The 20,144-nt window shown below is 49.2% G+C and overlaps 1 protein-coding gene across 1 annotated transcript in view; it reads right to left on the reverse strand.

Annotated features, from left to right (window-relative positions):
• Window positions 1-20,144, reverse strand: part of PLCG2 (phospholipase C gamma 2) — a 133,792-nt gene that overhangs the window by 36,983 nt on the left and 76,665 nt on the right. Inside the window, exons 14-23 of the mRNA XM_054579135.1 lie at window positions 18,867-18,971; window positions 17,760-17,849; window positions 17,022-17,197; window positions 15,559-15,759; window positions 14,514-14,633; window positions 10,028-10,208; window positions 8,450-8,521; window positions 5,036-5,145; window positions 1,806-1,902; window positions 404-470 (exon numbers count right to left, since the gene is read on the reverse strand). Of these exons, the coding sequence (XP_054435110.1) occupies window positions 404-470; window positions 1,806-1,902; window positions 5,036-5,145; window positions 8,450-8,521; window positions 10,028-10,208; window positions 14,514-14,633; window positions 15,559-15,759; window positions 17,022-17,197; window positions 17,760-17,849; window positions 18,867-18,971 (1,219 nt within the window). The remainder of the gene's footprint in view (window positions 1-403; window positions 471-1,805; window positions 1,903-5,035; window positions 5,146-8,449; window positions 8,522-10,027; window positions 10,209-14,513; window positions 14,634-15,558; window positions 15,760-17,021; window positions 17,198-17,759; window positions 17,850-18,866; window positions 18,972-20,144) is intronic.

The following is a 20,144-nucleotide window of genomic DNA, read 5'->3' on the forward strand; positions in this document are numbered from 1 at the left end:
GTCCAGCTGAACAGCCAGAAGTGACAGGCCCAGGGCCTTATAGCAACTGAGAGGCAGAACTGGGTTTGGAACCAGACACTCCCAACTCCATGCTCCGCCGCAGCCGGGCCAACAGCCCAGCTCCTTAGAAAAGCATGGGAAACCCAGGCAGATTCCTGAAATGATGACAATGTTGGGAATAACAACCTCTAACACTCGTCTAGCACTTACTCTGCACAAGACTCTGCGTTAGCACTTTGCAGATATGAATAGCAGACCTAACATTACAATCAGCGACCAGCCTGGCCCAATACTCAACTTCAGTGAGAGCTGCCTCCCTGCTGGGCGCAGTTCTGAGGCCAGACTTGCAGTGGGGGAGGGGGGATTTGGTGGGAATCCAGGCTAAGGCCGTGTGTGAACGTACCAACGTTATAGGCATTGAGATCCAGTATTCCTCTGCAAAGAGACCCTAAGGGATTGTCTTCAATAATCTGTGAAGAAATAAGACATAACTCATGTTAGTTTTAACAGGTATAATCATAAAAGACAACCAGTTTCCAAAGCACACCGTTTAGCAGAGACACTGCTGGTGGAACTGTTTAAAATGCATTTTCATTACAGAATACGTCCAGGGGGAGAGAGCAAAATAATGAAGCATGTGACTGATAGGGACCGAGCAGCCAGCAGGTGCCAGCAGGTCCAGCATTTCATTTTCCAATCCATAAAAATGTGCCTTGTGAATTCTAGCACAGGCTTTGAAGCATTCCCATGGATCTGGTTTCAGAAACATCCCAGACCCTTTATTCTGACATTATTATGAGATGGGACTATCTGGCCTCCTAAAGCCCAGCTCAAGAACCTTCTGTGACTCTCCAGAAGTCACAGAAGTCTTGCGTCCTGTGGAAGCAACATCCGCCCTCTGTGATCTGACTTTTAGGCTTTCTGGGAGCCCTTCCAGCTCCATCTCCCAGGGCCCAGGTGAGATAGGGAATACCCTGGTGTGAGCAGAGCTGGCAGAACTGTGCATCTGCCCATTGTGTGTACCCCGTCACCCCTCCACCATGCTAATGCCATGTGGGTAGGAGTACCATGGACAAACACAGTGAGAGGGTCATTTCTCTGCCTCAGCTTGAGCACACCAAACACAATCACATTCCCATCACTGCACCTTTGCTTGGGTTGTACTTTCCACCTAGAATTCCCTCCTGCCAGTCTCTTGCAGTTGACTTGTCTTTTAAGGCTCAAATGCCACTTCCTCCATGCAGCCTTCCCAGATTGCCCCAGCTCCCACAGAAAATTCCTTGGGCTCAAACAGGACCTTAAAGTGCTCAATACAAAGAGTTCATCCCTGGTGCAGTGCTGTCACACTGAAAGTGGCTGCTCTTTGAGCCTTCTGGGCCAGAGGAGGCAGGGAACAGGAACCAGGTCTGCAGTGTCACCAGGAAGACCTCAACTCACCTTCCACTTTGGCCTGCTTGCTTATTCACACCAAGCACGTGCCAAGTGTCTGGCTGGCCAAACTAAATGTGTTTCATTTGCAAGCTGCTTTAAGCAATGGACAAATTCCCCGTTTGGCCATTTTCACTCTAGAGAGACTTCTCCTGCATATTCAAAGCCTTCCAGCCCAGCACGACCTGATTAAAACATGGTCTGTCACAGTGACTTTCACCCACAACAGCTCGGGGGGACAATCCTGATTTCCATGTCAACTGTTTCAGGGCTCCATGGGGACCACATGGCAGTGCATATAAAATGTACCCACTGAGATGGCTCAGTGGATCCCCCGAAGGACCGGCAGGTCCCTCCCTGCAATGATCGAGACTCACCTGCTTTTCCAGATCCTCCACATCAACTGTTGAAATGTCTTCAACGTAATTGGATGGGAAATACTGCTGGATTCTGGTTCCATAGTCTCCTTTCCACCTAGATAAGAACAGAGGACATCAAGGGCCTCACTGAGCAGTGTTAATAACCCATCTCTGCTCCTCAGATCCCCGCTGTTGGTGGGGGGAAGGCGGCAAGTGACCGAGAGACCAGAGGAGGTGTTGAAATAATGGAGCATTTCAAAGGGATCCTCTGCTTTTCTTTATCAGCTATGAGTGTGACTGGGGGGAAATCCTCTTGCCTCTTGGTCAAAGACACCAAAAGTCAAAAGTTTCAGTGCTTCACATGGGCATCACAGGCCCCACGAGGCACAAGCTCTACTCTAGAGCAGGGAGCACCATGAGTTTAGAGACAAGGGTGAGATAAAGAAGGTTCTGGAGCCAAAGAGCCTGGAATCAAATTCCAGCTCCACTACCAGCTACATGGGTGCTCTGTGCCTTCTGTAAAATGGGGGTAATCCCAGGGCCTCCCTCAGAGGATTTATTGGGACTACATGGGTTAGCACATGCTGAGAGCTTCAAACAGCACCCAGTGCATAGGTGGTGCTCAACAGTGTTCGTTCTTGTTGTTCAGCTAAACTACCACCCCTGACCTTCTTCCTGCCTCTGTAACAGCACTAATAACAACATAGGCCGCAGCTGAGCTATGCATGTGTCTTGACTCCACTGAACTGGCATTTCCAAGATTCTTGCCCCATGTCCAGTGCCTGGACATGCAGGGCTCTCCCCTCCAACAGCGCTTGTGGGCCACATTCTGCAGCCAGGAGGACTTCCCAGGATGCACCTCTGACCACACCCCACGGGCAGCTCCCAAATCCTCCAGAATCAAGTCCAGACTCTTCAGCCTGGCAGTCAGAGCCCACGTGGTCTGACCCCAGGGACTCTGGAGGAACCTCACTCAACTCCTGCCTCTCCATAACTCAAACTTGACCTTCTTTCCAAACAACCTGTCACACTGCCCCCGCCCCCACCCCGCAACTTGTGCCCCTGCTATGCTGCCCAGCTTCCATGCCTTGGTCTGTGCCCTTCATATCCAGCTTGCTCCTACTAACCATTTAAGGTTCAGCTCAGGTGTGCCTCTTCCAGGGCGCCTTGCCTGACTGCCTCTCAGGCTGAGCGCTCTTCTGTGCTCCTGTGGCATCTGTCCCTACAGACGTCAGAGTGGTCCACATCTTATATTTAACTTACACATCTGCTTTCCCCACTATGTGAAACCTTTCTCAATCTCAATCAAATCTGTACCAGGGGTGGCGGGAAACACTTCACTATTTGTTGCCCTGAATAAGCCGAGTAAGGGCCAACTGTCCCCTAGCCTCGTATAAATACAGGCTCACCGGCTGTAAGCAATTTTCACCTTCGTTTCTCCAGGTCCGTCTCAGGCAAAAGCTGGCTGTATTCAGGGTGACTATTTCCCCAGCATTGAGCGATTTGTGCCTGTTGTCCAGGTGTAATTATTAACAATAACATTCTCTTCACTCTCAAATACACCCCAGTACGCACATAAATTATTTGGTCCCCTCAGCTATACTCCAAGTAGTTGGGGAGGATGCAACGAAAGGGGGTCTGATACAGGCATCCCACTAGATGGCACTATTGTCACTGGAGAGAATAAGAAATGAAGGAACCTCAGCTGAGTGGTTTACCCACAGTCCCTCGGCAAAGGCCCTCATGCCAGTCTCTTCATTCTTCTCAAGACAACAGCCTTGGGAACTTGTAGAAGCCCACATCAGAGGAGTAGAGAGGCATAAGGCTGTTTCACACATACAGAAGTGTGTGATGCAGTGATCACCCGGGCTCCACCCACAACTCGATATGTCAGTCTTCCTCACAGACAGAAATGAGACCTCAACAGAGGCAGGGGGCAGGTGCACAGCGAGGGGGCGCTGGGGCCTGGGGGAGACCTGGATTCTGGCCATGTGGCTGAGCAGGAGGGACCTTGGCAAAGTCAAACCTCTGTCTTGGAGGGAGGCGGAGGGACACGACTGTGGCTAGCAATGTGGAGCCAGGATCTCACAAGGAGGAGCACTAGGGGTTCCAGCGGGGAGGCCAGGAGGGGACTCCAAGCCCAGGCTCCAACAGATTAACTCTGCTGTTACCTGTTTTTGACTCTGGGAAATCCAGGTAAGAATTGGATTGGAGAGGGGGTTCTCGAAATCAAAACAACTTTGGAAGCCCCTGGACCCAGTACATGAGTTAGGTTGAGTGTGGGCTCTGGAGTCAGAAGGCCTGGCTTCAAATCTCAGCTTGCTGTGTGGCCCTGGACAAGTTACTCTCCTTCTCTGTGCCAGTTTACTTGTCTAAAATGCAGGTACCAACAGAACCAACCTTACAGGTCATTGTGCAGATTAAATGAGTTATTTCAAATGGAGTGTTCAAAACAGTGCTTGACACATAGGGGCACTCAATTTGAGCTGCTATTCAGATTTCTAGGTCAGGGTCAGCCATTTGTGGGGAGAAGAGATCCCGATCTTGTGTGGTGCTTGAGTCTTTGCCAGTGTTCATGGTTACGAACAAATTCTTAAGACTCTAAGGTAGAAATCACCTTATTAAACCACCTACCCTGGGGCCTATGGCTGGGCAGTGAATTTTTTCGCCATGTGAAAAGAGGGAAGAACTAATACACCCAGGTACCTTTGGCCTAAAATGTGCCCTCTTCAGCCTAGGATGGGGCTACTACATAGGGCACGGCACTAAGCCATTGCACAAGAATTTGAACTTAAAATAATGCAAAGGCTTATATAACAGGAAGAGCTAGTGCACTTTCAAAGCTGTGCAACTTTGGAAAGCCCCATTCACCATGCCTGTAAAAGGGGAATAATCACAGTCTTAACTCCACAGGGTTGTAATGAGGGTTTGGTTAGGTGATGTATGAAAGCAATTGGCATAGTGCTTGACATACAGTAAGACCTCAATAAACAGTAGCTGCTATTACATTTAAAATAATATGTAATATGATATGATATATTATGCTATGTGATATATGATAATTGTTATTATTGCTTACTCACTCTTCTGAATAGAGCACGCATGTATCAAGCCACTTCTCAGAGAAGGTAGAACAGGTCAAAGAGAGCTCAGAATGCAGATAAGAAGGGTCAGAGCTCAGCCAGTACTTGTGTCTCACTACCAAAAAGTGACCAGTCAAGTTCATCTACCAAGCGGCTCAGCCTTACCAGCCCCCGGGCTCCTTGGAGACGTTGTGAATGAGGGCGCCACGGCAGAAGCTCAGCTCGTCACTCTGCTTGGCTTTGTAGTCATATAGAGCTTTCACAGTTCTCTGAGGCTTTCAGGGAAAACAAAAAGGAAAAGGTCAGGTCCCTCACATGAGTAGAGGGAAGCAACTGCATTCACTGGCTCATTTGGTTCTGTTCCTTAGGGAGCTGGAGGCTTCAGTCCAGGGTTATGGCGCCATCTGCTTGTGAAGTGCTAGTGTTGTGAAGGATCCATAGACAAAAGTCACTAGGATGTAGGGATGGGGACTGGCCTGGTCAGAGCCAAGGGCACCCCAGAGTCAAGGGCACCCAAAATTGCTCAGTTTCCTCAACAAAGAAAGCACATACCTTTCAGATTAAGTCACAGCCAGCACCTCTGAAGTCCTCAGTGCCCATGCTCAAGGTTCCTCCCAGAAGTTCAAACTCAATACCATTCCTGGCCATCCTGGGTCTTACCAACATTTACCTAGGCTTAAGTGTCTCCTACACAGACTCCTGTAGGACCCTGATATTTTACAGGAGTACCTGAGGAACTCCATGAAATTCATCAGAAGGTGATCTTTGCACTGGCACAAACAAATAAGCCAGAACTTAGGATAAAATTTGTCATTAATGAAATCTGTTTTAATGCCTGCTTGGCAAGCATAAATCCATGGCAAAATGAATATCCATGCAGCAAGCAAGTATTAATGGGAAAACCTCTGAAACTGTCAAACCTGTTTAGATCAGCAACTTCCCCTCCCCCTACTCAAGGGAACGGGAAGGGGTTTTACAAGGAATTCAACAGAACTGCTCCCTAGAGCACAGGCTCTGGAGTCAAACGGGGGTTCAAGTTACTGCCTGGTCCTTACTACTATATGACCTTGAGGCTCTCTCAGCTTCAGTTTCCCCATCTGGGAAATAGGAATGAACACTTTACATGCTTCACATGGCTGTTGAGACTATTAAATGAGACAATGCATGTAATGACAATATCTAGCATTTATTAAGGGCTTACTATAGTCAAAAACACTGCTCTAGGTCTTTTACCTATAGTATCTCCGTTAATCCTCCCAACCATCCTAACAGGTAGGTAGCAGTGTTATATGCCCATTTTGCAGATGAGAAAACTGAGGTACAAAGAAATCAAGTATCCTTGCCCAAGGCCAACCAGCTGGTAGGTGACAGAACGCAGAGATGAATCAGTTAACATGAGTTACTGCCATCGTACATGGATGTTCCTTAAGGAGCAGTCTAATCTGGGTTCTGCAAGCCCTGCCAATAGGAACTTCCGACCAGAGGCAAACCAGGCCTCCTGCCCTAGTCTCCCCCACCTGCAAACAGAGCCTGCTCTACCTGTGCTCCTTGCTTCACGGGTGGAGCCACATCTTCCCCTGTGAAACTCCACAGGCCACTGCCGGGCTCCAAGGCCACAAGGAACATACAGCCAGTGGCAGAGGCGGGGGTACCGCATAATGGCTTCCACAAGGAGCAAGTCTCCAGCCTGACACATGGTCCCTTGTAGAGTACCCTGAAACAAGCTACCCATCCTCAGATGAACAAGCAGGCACAGAGCAGTGCAAAGTGCCTAAGAACACTCACCTGGCAGCCAGCCTGCCTGCGTCCAAATTCCAGCTCCCCACCCTCCTAGCTGTGTGACCTCAACAATTACTCAACTTCTGTGTGCCTCAATTTCCTCATCTGCACAATGGGCACAAAAAATAGTACCGACTGTATGGGGCTGTTGTGAGAATTAACGAGCTGTCAAGTGCTTAGAACAATGCTTGATGTGTGGTCATTGATACGTTACCTGTTATCATTGGTCTAGTCGTTCCACTTCTAAGAGCTCATCTAAAGGAAATAATGCAAAAGATGCCCAAAGCCTCCCGCGTGCGGTTCATTTTAGGGTTAACCAGAAAAGCAAAGACCAGAAATGACTCACACAGCGACTGATGGGGACATAGCTAAACTGGCACAGCCACCCAGAATATCGTGCAGCATGGAAAACATTCTTTTCTAAAGTTAAAATTCCAAGCCACATATTTCATCTAAATTACTTGGTCTATCAGGTTAGACAAAAATGGTCATTAAGAAGATTAGCAATGGAGAAGCCCACACGTGGCCACGTGGCAAGTGAACAAAGCAGAATAAAAATGACAGATGCAGGTGGCGGTGGTGACTGCAAAGAGCAGCGGAGACAGGACGCCCAACAAAAATGCGGACAGCCCCTGTGTTAAGGTGGGGAGACTAGGACTGACTGGTTTTCCAAATTTTTTTTATTGTTCTGTCATTTTTCAATCATAACTATCAGTAATAATTTTGAGGCATTCACCTCAGTCGAGTGACCTGCAATCAAATTCAGCATGCACTCATGGGCTGCTTGGCTCACGTCGTAGAGGAAGATTTTTCTCTATAACTTCATTTAGTTGCCAGGATTTAAAAATGTGGAAATTCCACATAAGACACCTCCATTATTGGCTCATCCTGAGAAATCAGAGGGCCTGGCCTGCTCTCTGGGCTGCTCAAGGGGCGCGGCTGCCCTTGAGGTAGGCGGCGTGTTCCGCAGTTTACCGTGGTCTCCGCCATCCCCCGACATCTGGCGACATGAGGCCGTGTCATTCTCGTTACCAAAGCATTCGTCACCTCTAATAAAAGCTTTTGCTATCAAGCTACGTCCCCTAACACACTTCGCACACAGCTCCACTCGCCAACAACTGTTCAAGACTTCATTTTTGGCTGAAACGGATTCACACTGGCCAAGGATTGTAAGTTTAGAAAGTAAAAATTTGTCTCTGGCTTTCTACAGAGCCCACCAGTGAGTGAGTCCCTTTCCTGATCGAGAATTTTATACTAACTGTGTGCCAGACAGCCCCTTAACCACAAAATTCACATCGTTCTTCCTCGGCAGGCTGAAACTACATTTGAGATGAAACCACAGCGAGGAGGAGCTAGGGGCTCAGAGGGAAATGTAGCCTCCCTGCATGAAATTCCACTACAGCCGGGGTGGGAGTATGAGATAGTGTTCGCACTGCACGGAGGTCAGTGAACCAGGCGGAATTTATAAACACCCCCAACTCAGTCAGTGGGCAAGAAACATCTGAAAAACTTTTAATTAGAAACCGTGTGGCCCAAAGGTGATTCATCAAACCTCAGAATTTTAGCAAGGCACGGTTGCATCAGGAAGAATTCTATTAACCTTTCCATGACATGAGATGTCATATTGTCAATCATCATTCCCTCTTAAAAAAAAAAAAAAAAAAAAAAAGGAAAGAAAGAAAAAATACATTTTTTGGCCAAGTTTCCCAAAATGTTCCCTCGCCCTATTACATCTGGGGTGTGGACTCCGTGTCAATCTAGTGACCAGGAAATAGTGTGAATTAAAGGTCGAGACTGTACCATAGAAGGATTGATTTCACTGGGATCCACATACATTCTGCTGACGTCATACAGGGAGTTTATATCTCTTTCCTGAAAAAAGAACAAAGAAAAATAAGTGGAAGCATCCACGCTCCTGGGAGAGCCCTTGCACGCAACAAGGATTCCGGGTGCCTGGGGGTGTCCTGCCCCCTGGCAGAAGAGATGAAACCTTACAGTCTGCTCAGGTCTCATGGGAAGAGACAGTAAGATACCATAAAGAAGTTCCCCCAAATCTGAAAACTTTTCTCCAGAATGAGAAAGGCCCGGTCCTGGCCCACTATGCGTAAGGCACTGAGCTCCTTTTTTTAAAACACGAACCCTGTGGGTGCTGGAGCCCTCCACAGGTCTCTTCCTGACCAGCTGCCAGCATCGGTCCCTTCAGACTGGCCACCGTGAAGCATTTGCTCCACAGAAACTGGCCTATGCCACAAACAGGGGCTTTGTTCCCCTGAGGACTGGTTAACCCTTTACTGCACGTACAGAAAAGCCACTCGACCTTTCCTCTGCCTCTCTTTCACTAGGCTCTGGCCCTACCAGCCAACTTTCTGTCCCTCAGAGCCACCTTAGGGCTTGCGTGGTGGCTGCTCCGCCAGCTAGAACCGGCTCCCACCACAGCAACCGTGGCCAACTCACTCCCTCTTCTAGGTTTCTGCTCGCATTTCAACCCTCAGCAGGAGGCCTTCTCTGACCGCCCCACCCCAGTCTAATAAAACACCCTCCCCCAAGGCACCATCCTGTTTGATTTTCTTCCTTGTAATTCACACTGCCTGAAGGCATCTTAATTATGTGACTGTTATCCAGCGCCCCTGACTGGAACCCAAATTACCCAGGGCAGCCTTGTTCCACCATCCTCCCGGGATCCAGAGCAGTTCCTGGCACATGGTAGGTGCACAATAAATCTCCTGTCAGTAAGTTAATAAATGCACCTGCTAGGAACTGAGACAAGGTAATCAGATCAGGTCTCTTTTTCGCTCAGGGACCTCCAATGGCTGAGAATAGAAGCCAGTGTCTTACAGTGGCCCTACACTGTGCAGTCCCCTGTTAATCCCATTCTTAGGAAGCTCTACTCCCATGCTGGCTCACTCAATTCCAGCCACACTGGCTTCCTCTGTGCACCCCCGGGCACATCCGCACCTCAGGACCTTTGCACTTGCTGTGTGCCACACACAGCTGTATGCCTCACTCCTTCGCCCCTGCTAATGTCTGCTCAAATGCCTCCTCAGTGAGCTCTTCCCAGAGCACTATGGAGAACCTCGTCCGCAGCACCCTGAATATACTTATCTACCTTCCCAGTTTGTTTTTCTTCATAGCACTTACACCACCTTGCAATGCTCTGTATATTTTAAAATGTATCTCATTTATTATCTGCCTCCCCGACACTAAACTATAAGCGGCATGAGGGCATGATCTTTGCCCACTGTTTTCAATTTTGTATCCCCAGGACTAGGGCAGTATCAGACACATGGTAAGTGTTCAGTAAAGGTTTACTGAATGAACATATGAACTATAACCTCAGACAAGATATTCCACCAAATAACGAGGGAGTCAACCACCTACCATACTGTAGCGCTCCAGGAGTTCGGGAGTCACAGGGTAGCGCAGTTTCATCTTTCGGTACAGCGCGTGCTTCCTGTAGTAACTGACGAGCTCCACCAGACTCTCAAAGTAGGCAGAGGTCCCCAGCACAAAGTGCCGGCCGTCCCGGTTGATGCGACAGTGCTTCACCTTGCCCTTGGCCCTGGACGGGGAAGACTTAAAATACTTATTTTCTGGTCCTTTACAGAATATGTTGGCCAGTCTCTACTCTAGAATTCTGGCACTTCATGCCTAAATCTGTATCTAAAAATGTCCCAACTAGTTCATCAATGGCATTTTTCCCCTCAAAAGAAGTAAGTCTTTGTTTTTTTCTTAATCCTCACGCGAGGATATATTTTATTGATTTTAGAGGGGGCAGGGAGAGCCAGAGAGAGAGACAGAAAGACAGAGAGAAACACTGGTGTGAGAAAGGAACAGTGATTGATTGCCTTCCCTACACACCCCAACTGAGGATTAAAATCACAGCCTAGGCATATGCCCTGACCAGGAATTGAACCCACAACCCTTTGGTGTACAGGACAACACTCCAGCCAACCGGGCAAGGAACCAAGTTGTTCATTTCATCATCCATTTGGAGCAAGAGGCAGAAAAAAATCCAAAACAAAACAGATTCCTTGGTCTTACTAATTCTTATCAGCAGGAACAGAAACATCTGAGAAGTATTGACCTTAATTTTATAGCTAAGAGCGTCTTTTTATCAAAATTGTCTAACAGCAGTTACTATGGGGAAACTACTCATCTTTTTAAAAATGTTTCACCTTAGAGACATTTTTTATGGTTTTAAATAAAACACACATCCTGTTTAAGCCATTTCTTCAAAAAAGCCCTGTTTAAAAATGCTAGAAGACTTGTTTCGGTAGCTTATTGGCAGTGATATTTTAATAATTTTTTTAAAGAAATACTGCTGAATAGAAAAACAAGCTGCAGAATAAAACCATGGTATGATCCCGTTTGTATTTTTAAAAATAAAACAGACTACCCACACACAAATGGCATTATATACTTTCCATAGGTATATAACATACTTGTGTAATTTTTTTTTTTCTAGATGGAGACACTAGTTAGAAACCTGTGCTTTCTACCAGGACAAGGATTGAGATAAACAGGACCACAAGGGGTTTTAGCCTTCACTGCACTGTCTCAATTTTTAATAAGGAGAATATACTTAGACAATTAAAAATTAATTTTAAAGCTTTTTACAAAAGCCCCCCAGGGCAGGCGGGCTGTAGGGTGCTGGGAGCCTGGGTCAGGTTCTGGCTTCTTCCTTAGGCGGCTGCCCTGAGCACGTTCCCTCCCGCGGCGCCAGGAAGCTGCAGCAGCTGTGTCCTGCAGGCTGTCAGGACCCCTCCTGCCAGGCCACCCCGGGGAAGCCCTTTGCAATGTGTCCTGCAACCAGAGGGTACTTAATACACAAAGGGTTAGGAACATAGAACCAAGGTCAGGCCAGAACACACTTCCCTGGGCAAAAGAAAAAGGTGAAAACCGGGCTAGAGGGTGAGTTGTGATTTCAGGCATGTGTGTTGCTACAAGTCAGTGGTCACCATGTCCTGAGGTCATAGCTTCACCAAGAAGCTCCTGGTCCCTCCCACGGATGCCTCCCACTCTTCATACCCAGACAACAACTTCGTCTTTTCCAAAGGATCTGAAAGCTGATGCTTCTCCTCTGCTGAGGGAATCTACCCAGAGGTCCAGTGTACGCTCTCAGGCCAGAACTGCGCCTGGCCCAGCGAGGGACCCCACAAACATATGGACGGGCAGGAAAAGGGCCCAGACCTGTGTCCTCTTCTGCCTGGAGCACATCCCCCGCCCCTTCTCCCAGAACTCCTATTCCCAGTCACTCCGCCCCACCTGTCTCTGTGGCACTTGTCACACGACATTGCAGTAGTCTGTGTCTGTGGCTACCCTCTCAGAGGCAATGAGGGACAGCAATGCCCACCCCACACCCTAACTAATAATTTCGAAACAGTATGTGCGTCCAGGACAGGAGGAGGTCTTTATTTTTTAATCTTTACCCAAGGATATGCTTTTTTTTTTTTTTTTAATTATTGATCTTAGGGAAAGAGAGCAGAAAGAAAAACATTATTGTGAGAGAAACATCAATTGGTTGCCTCCTGTACATGCCCCAACTAGGGATCAAACGTGAAACCTAGGTATATGCCCTGACCAGGGATCGAACCAGCAACTTTCTGGTGTACAGATGACACTCTAACCAAGTAAGCCACTCAGCCAGGGTGGGAGGAGGTCGTTTTTGGCTGTTACAATTATTGAGGGCCCCCAGCAGGCGCCCAGCAGGGGAAAGCAGATACTCACCATCCCACACCATGGAAATGGCCTTCCCCTCCCTTCCTTTTCGAGATACAGCCTGCTGGATGGAGCCTCCCTGACAGAGAGGCCCCTTCAGCCGGCACTTACTGACTGCCTGCAGCCTCCTAGCCCATGCGAGGTAGGAGAAGGCTGGCGAATGGCAAGACAGCAATGTGACATCTCTCATCCCCAGGAGGCCACTGGCCTTGTGAGAGCAGGGCTGGGCAATTTTTGTCACTCCTGTATTTCTGGAGCCCAGCACAGGGACTAGCACATAGTAGGTACGCAATGAACATTTACTGATTGCTAAAAATTAAAAACTCGGGCTTTTAGGGTGCCTCCAATCTCACGGGGACGACAGACAGGCAAACAGAATGGTGGGCAAACATAAATCAAGCATCAATCTTCATCCACATGGTTCCAGTGAATTGACCCCAACCCCACTGCCAGCCTGAAGGTGCCCATGAGAACCTTGGCACCCAGCTCAAGCAGGGGCCAGTGGGGGTCCATGGCAGGACTCTTCCTTCCTGCTGGACACTGTCCTGACCCCCCAGGTAAAGCCAACTGCAAATGAAGCCACGGAGAGGAGCGGCGTGACACACAAAGCCAGCCTCGTGAGGACTGTCAGGCGAGGCCTGCATCCAGGCCCGTCGGAGCATCTCTGCGGGCAACCAGCAAATCCCACCTAGTTTGGTTGTTTGAGCCATTGAGCTTGGTGTCTGTCCATTGTACCCAACAGCATCCTGACTGACAAGACTACAACATGAACCCCAGCACCCAGAATGGTAGCTGGTGCAGCAGATGTTCAATCAAACCAGCCCACTTCCCATCCAGGCAGAGGAGGCACCACTGAGGGCTTTGAGGAAAAGAGCAAAGGGCAAGGCCAATGCCAGGAAGGCTAGAGCCTCCCTACAGGCAGCACAAAACACAAAAGAGCCACGCTGGCCAGAGCCAGCGCACAGTAGGTACTCGGTAAATAGCAGTGATAATGGCAATCACTCTCTGCCTCCGACCCGCCACCACACACATAAGAAGGCAGCTCGAGGGTAGCTGGGGCGGCAGGGCAGCCTGGCAGGGGACCCAGGGGCACCGGCCAGTGGGCTTGGAAGGAACAGGAGCAGCCTGGGCACGCCAGGGCCCCTTCGGTCACCTGGTGACTTCCATCACCATGTAAGAGCCTGGGCCCACAGCTGCCACCTCCTCCCATATTTCATAAGCAGCAATCTGAATTTTCAAGTGCAATTTCTCAGTTTTTAACATCACCATGTAGGCTGAACAAAACAGCCCCAGGCCCAGTTTGACCTAATTTGAAGGCCGCTTGCTTGTGACCTCACAGTGAAGAGCATAGGTTTCGGAGGGGAGGAGGCCCCAGTCAGGCATTCCGGCTCAGCCCAGGACTACGCTGTGTGACTCTAGGCAGATCACTTTACCTCTCTGAGCCTCCATATCCTTACTTGTGGTAACTGAATCTACCCCTCACCAGCTACAGTGAAGGACTCAGCCAGATGAAGCCTTAAAGGCAGCCCAATGCCTGGGACATTAGTTAGGAACTCACAGTAGCCAGCCTTCTATTAGCATCGTCAGGAATCCACAGGGGCTAGGAGGACGGAGGGGCAGTATGAGGAAGTGGGTCTGGAGTCTACCTCCAACACCATCATCGGTGGAAACTGAAGGAGTCCGGTATCAAGGAGTGAAATTAAAGCAGAGAACCAGTCACAGAGATGGGTGTTCCACACGACCTTCTCACTGGCAGTGTTGGGTGGCAAGTAAAGCTGGGAGGAAATCAGCTCTGTAACATCACTGACCTGGGCTGCCAGAAGCGCCTGGGTTTGAATCCCGGCCCCACTACTTACTGGCTGCACGTTTTAGCAAGTTACTCACCCTCTCTGTGCCTCAGTTTCCTCCTCTGAAAAATAACGATCATGATCACAGATCATTAAGAATATAGACCAGTGCCCGGCACACTGAAAGCACATATTAATGTAGGCTGCTTTTGTTATTATTATTGCCGTCATTTTTTTGACCCTCTAGGACATGAACATTGAGCTAAACCTCCGCCTGCAGTTCCCCCTTTGTCCTCCACACCTGACCTTCCTGAGCCTCCTCAGGAGGGCACCCAGCAGGCTCCATTCTCCGTGCTTACCTGAAGGTGATGGCGTAGGAGTCGCTGCCTTCCCGCTTCCGGATGAGGAAGGCGCCGTCCCGGGGAACTCTCATGAGCATGTCCTCTGCTTCTCCACGGCTCAGCCCGTCATAGTACCACCTGCAGCACAGGGCCGGGAAATGGCCAGGTGAGGGGGCCGCCCACAGAGGGGGACACAGCGGGCTTGAGGACACCTAAATGCCCCAGAAACCGCCATGGAAATCCAGTGGGCCTCCCATCTAGAACGCCTCTGAAGATCACATTTGTAAAAAGACCACCAAGACATCACCTGGGTGAAATGTTCACCTAGTGGGTCTGTTTGAAGCACAAGAGAATAAATGAACCAACCTTTACCCTACCCACCTGCCCACCTCTGAACTGCCAGTATCAGAGGGTGGCACAGAGAATCAGAGGCAGAGACCACAGGGCGTAGTATTTTAGACAGGTTCTTTCCTGTTTCGTTGGTCCTTGTTTACTTTTAAAGATGTGAAATAGCAAGATTTAAAATGCAAACTGTATGAATATAAACAAGAAGAATGAAAAATAAAGTTGCTGTAAGTTATATGGCTTTCTCAGCAATGTGTGCTTTAACAGCTTCCTGCTTAAAGATTTTTGTATTTTTCTTTGTTTCCAGAATTGGTTAACCCTTTGCAAGTCATTACTGATACTCATTTTACCAGGTAAAAATGAAGGGGAAAGCTTTACCATTACTTTTTCTTTGTTCACTTTCAGGACAAACAGGAATGATCTTTGACAAACAGAGAGGCATCGCTGGGCCAAAATTAATCTCTGAAAAGCGAGGCCCAGGAGTTCAGGACTATGAGGATAAAGTAGAAGAAAGGGAGAAGAAAGAAATGGGGCCGAAGTAAGGGGAAGCAGGCATCTGGAAACTGGGGCCACCCTGGGAACTTGAACAGACCCCAGAGGATTTGGGCCCTGGCACACCCACGGGGAGGCGTTTCTGATGGCTGACCACAACCTGCAGAGGCGTCTGTACCCGGCTAAACCCATGGATGTGCTGCCCCAAGAGCTTGGGCTCACGTACGGCTTTGATTCGTGGGGGTTGGGGTTGGGCACGGGGTCGGTGAGCCGGAGCTCGAACTCGGCGCAGCGCAGGTGCGTCCCACGGTAGTGCTGGATGAGGTCGTAGATGCTGGGGAACGTGAGGTTGTCAGTCAGGTAGTACCGCAGCACCCCGTCCTCCATGGTAGAGCGGATCCGGCAGTGCTGGACCCGGCCAGACCGCCTGCGGGCAGAGGGACAACATCAGGGCGCAGGCCAGGTGGGCGGGCCTTCCTGCACCGGGGCGTCAGAGGACACAGGCAGGGGCCAGGAGTGCAGCCAGGGGTCCTGAGAGGGGGACACTGTGTGAGGCCACACAGGCCTCCCTTTGCTCCGAGAATAGACCCCAGGCTTTAGCACAGGCTGGTCCTTTTCTGGATTCAGAACACTCTACCTCCCTCTTCCACCCACTGCCCCCTTTTACCTACGTAACTCCTACTTTGGAGCCAGAAGACCTAGGTTCAGATTCTGACTCTGCCACATGGCCTGTCCTCTCTGAGCTTCTGTATTACGTTAGTCGTCAGACAAGGATAATAATAGTATCTGCCTCATATAGTTGTCCTGAGGGTTAAACAAGAGCCCACACAAAATGTGCCTGGAATGCTGCCTGGCACGTGGTAAGAATGTGTTCGCTACCAGGATTCTTTGTATTTTGTTGTAATGTTTATCCTTCAGGTCTCAATTTAAACACCACTTCTTTCAGGGAGTCTTTCCTGACCATCACTTCGCCCTGCCCCAAATACTACATGAGATCCCTCTCTAACAGACTTTCATAACAGCTTGCATTTTTCTCGTTGCACTTACCACAACTACAATTACATATCCTTCGCATGATTAATTTTTCATTGTCCATCTTCCCCACCAGGCTAATCTCCACCAGGACAGAGACCCTGTCCGTCTGATGCTGCTAAAGCATAGTGCCTACCACAGAGCAAGCACTCGATAAATATCTTTTAATGAATGAAGGTGTAGATGAATGAGTGAGTGAATGAATGCACGAATGAATGAGAAAGCTCGCGACATTTTAGAATCTCTGTTTTAGAGACAAGGGGAGCGAGAATCCAAGAGGTTGAGGGAGCTGCCCAGGGTCATATCACCTGACCCAGGGCTGGAATTAGGGGAAGGTGAGTGAGGCTACATTGTCTTAAGTGCAGAGTCACATCCTGTTTTTATTTAAAATGTTGCTATTTTGTTCATCACAATTTTTCACATGACGTTTGATTTTTTAAAATATTGCATTGAAATATCACTAATCTTGATTACCAAGTTTTTGGGGCCTCCCCCACCTCACCCAAGTCCTGTCCCACACAGCTCACTAACCAAAGTCCTGGTTCTGGTCCAGGCCTGCCCAAGTCTGGCCTGAGCTCCCACTACTTGCCACCCAGCCCCCCCATCTGGCCAGCTGCAAGGAGGCAGCGGGCATGCCCCAGGGCAGAGGGCCCTTACCAGAAGGACAGGGTGTAGTCATTGGGGAATCTCTCGCTCTCCCGCACCAAGAAGGTTCCATCCTTGCCCCCTGTCTCAGAGCAGTACTCCTGCAACAGCTTCTCAGCACTTGTCCTCTTCTCTACCTTCTTATGGAACCACTTCTCTCCAAAATGCAGCTCTGTTGGGGGCGTATCCTGGGCCACAAAGAGAAGAGGGGTTTCTGAAAACCTGCACCAGACACCCAGCATCATGAGACTGGTCCCTCTTTATGTGCTGATTCAGGGGACTGAAAACAAACAGAGGCTCGCCTCAGCTGGCCCTCACCTCAAGAGGTCTGGGAAGACAGTTTCCACAGGCCCCACCTGCCTGCTAACCTACTCTAGATACCCCCTCCCATGGTAGCCTCCTGGGGTCCTGAGACAAGGGGTAAAGGGTGCCCAGTACCCTCACCCTATTGCAAAGGCAGTCTGAGAGCCATAATGCCCTGGGAGGTACACTCCAAAAGTAGTACCAAGGATGGCCAGCAGCCTGAAGGTAACGCTGGAGACCAGGCCAGGGGGTGGGCCAGACAAAACATCCAAAGCCCCCCCTCACCCCATTCTCTCAAGGCAGCGCATGCCATTCAGACCCTTCAAAGAGCAGGAATCACCCTCAAACCTCATTGGTTAAGCTCTAGGCCAGCCAGCCAATCAGAGAAGAGCCAGGGAGGCCTTGGCACCCAAAGAGATGAGAGGAGCCATCTAGGTCTCCGCCTACCTGGGGCAGTTCCTCTTCCATGGTCTGTTCAATGTCATCGCTGAAGGACAACTTGGCATCGGCGATGGCGCAGTAGTGCCGAGTCCATTTCTAGAAAGTGCAACCAGCATTAACTTGTTCCCAAAGTCCTACCCCATCCACTCTGGGGCGCAGAGTCCCTGCTGGGCACCATCACCCCAGCATTACCTAGGGACTTGCCTTTCCCACTTTTGTAGACATTCATCGTAGTTTCACAAAATTTGACCCCTTTTGAGGCATTTCTTTTAAAACATCTATTTATTTGGAGTTTCTTTTGGCATTTTCCGAACTTTTCTATTCAGTGTATCCAAGGGTAGAAATGACTTAATATCAAATTTCTATTCCATATTTAATTTGACACCTTTATGAATGATGGGATTGTTTTTTATGTTCTCATGACTGTGTTTTTCTATTCCATTCACTTTTTAAGACTTACAGGATTTCTTAGCCAGTTTGTTTAGAGACCCTTTCTTCAAGATTTGATTATGACTTAATTCTTTATTTAAGTCTTAACCATTTTTAATGTTTCTTTCTAGGATGTAAGAATAGACATGTAAAAGTATGCTCAAGTGGATTTGCATGTTAGGTTAAGGGATATGAGAAGTGGTGTTTGTGCTCAAAATGCCTGTTCTCACCAAGAAATAAGGTTTCCAGTGGAATTATCTCAGACTGGAAGATACTAAGGAGTTAGGACATTTGCCCTGTTACATCCAGAACTGGTTCTTGGACCAGAAAAAGGACACTAGTGGACAAATCGGTGATTGTGGAATAAGGCCCATGGATTAGTCAGTACTGTGCCAGGGTTACCTTCCTGGTGACAGTCACCATACTCTGACTATGTAGGATGTTAGTATTTGGGGAACCTGGGCGAAGGGTCTATTCCTTGTATGGGTGGGTTTAAGTATACAGCATGTTATACTGAATAAAAATTATTTCAAAATAAAACATTAAAAACATAAAAGAAAAATAAAGTTTCATTATAATGATAAATTCCCTCGGGCCAAAACAGGAGTGAGGCTGGGATGTTCCCCGAGCCCTCCCGCCGGCCTCGGATACACAGGACTCTGCGAAGGGGTGTGAGAGGCTCACCTGGTCGATGGAATCCCACATGTACAGTTCGCCCTGCTGCTTGTGTTCGTCCTTCTTGTCCTCCATGTCGACGTCGATGTCGCCTCGGGGGCCCAGCTTCTTATGCTGAGGGGAACAAGTACAGATCACCCATCCCCTCAAGACGCAGGTCTAGGACGTTTGAGCCAGCAGACACCCGCTGCCGCGCCGCGCCGCGCCTCAGCCCCTCCGCGCTGTATGCCTCCCGGCCTGGCTCCTCTCACGGCATTCAGCTCTGTGCTCGGCGTCACCTCCTCAGAGGCACTTTCCTCCACTGCTTGATCTGAAAATAGCCCACACGTCCCTTCCTACCCCTTCATTCACTCTCTAGCCCTTCATAGTTATTTTTCACTCTTTGTCCATGTGTTTCTATGTATCTATGTTTGCTTCTATCTTCCCTGCTAGAATGTAAGTCCCATGAGGACCACTCACGTAGACCATTAAAAATGGTTAAAGGTTCCTTGGGACTTTGTTTCATTTCCTGCTGAATCTCCTGTGCTAGCTTAGCAGAGAGTAAGTGCACAATCAACACTCAGTGAGCCAATGATACCACCTGTGTGCCTGACATTCTCCAGCACACAGAGGGGACGGCGGGGTCGCAGCCAGTCCGGGGGGCACAGGGCGTGCGGGGCGGCAGAGGGCACACTGAGGATGTAGAGGAAGAAGACCCGGTGCAAACAGCACTCTGCTGCTTCATCGGCTGTGGGACGCGGGGCAGGCGACCACACTTCGTGGAGCCTCACGTTTCTCACCTGTAAGCCTAACATGAGGACAACAACAAGACGCTCACCTGGGTGAGTACTGCCCACCCATCAAGAAAAGCACTTGTAAATCCCAGGTAGTGGTGAGCTAGTGAAGAGACTTCAGGATTGGGAATCAGACTGGGGTTCGAATTCAAGGCCTGTCCCCTTACTAGCTGTGTGCCCTTGGCCATGTGACAATCTCTTTCTCCATCTCAATAGCTTCCTCTGTCAACTGGATGTAATGACACCCCTGTAGGATCCTGTAAGCCAGGGGGCAGGTAAGATACCGGTAAACAATGAAGCATGACAGAAGTGGTCTAGCTTGAACAGCCTTGAATTAGTTCTTTGGCAAGAACTGAGTGACCTCAGCTCAGCCATTTAACCTCTAGACCTCAGTGCCCACACCGGTGAAGTGGGCTGGGGGCCCGCCTGGGTAGGCCTCACGGGGTTATGACGAGACAGGATAAGCGAACACGGCCAGGCCTCGCCCTGGGCCAGTGTGCGGCACACACTGGTT

Source organism: Pteronotus mesoamericanus, unplaced genomic scaffold (genome assembly GCF_021234165.1).
Source record: "Pteronotus mesoamericanus isolate MK-2021 breed Mesoamerican mustached bat unplaced genomic scaffold, CSHL_Meso_final contig_52, whole genome shotgun sequence".
Lineage (NCBI taxonomy): Eukaryota > Metazoa > Chordata > Mammalia > Chiroptera > Mormoopidae > Pteronotus > Pteronotus mesoamericanus.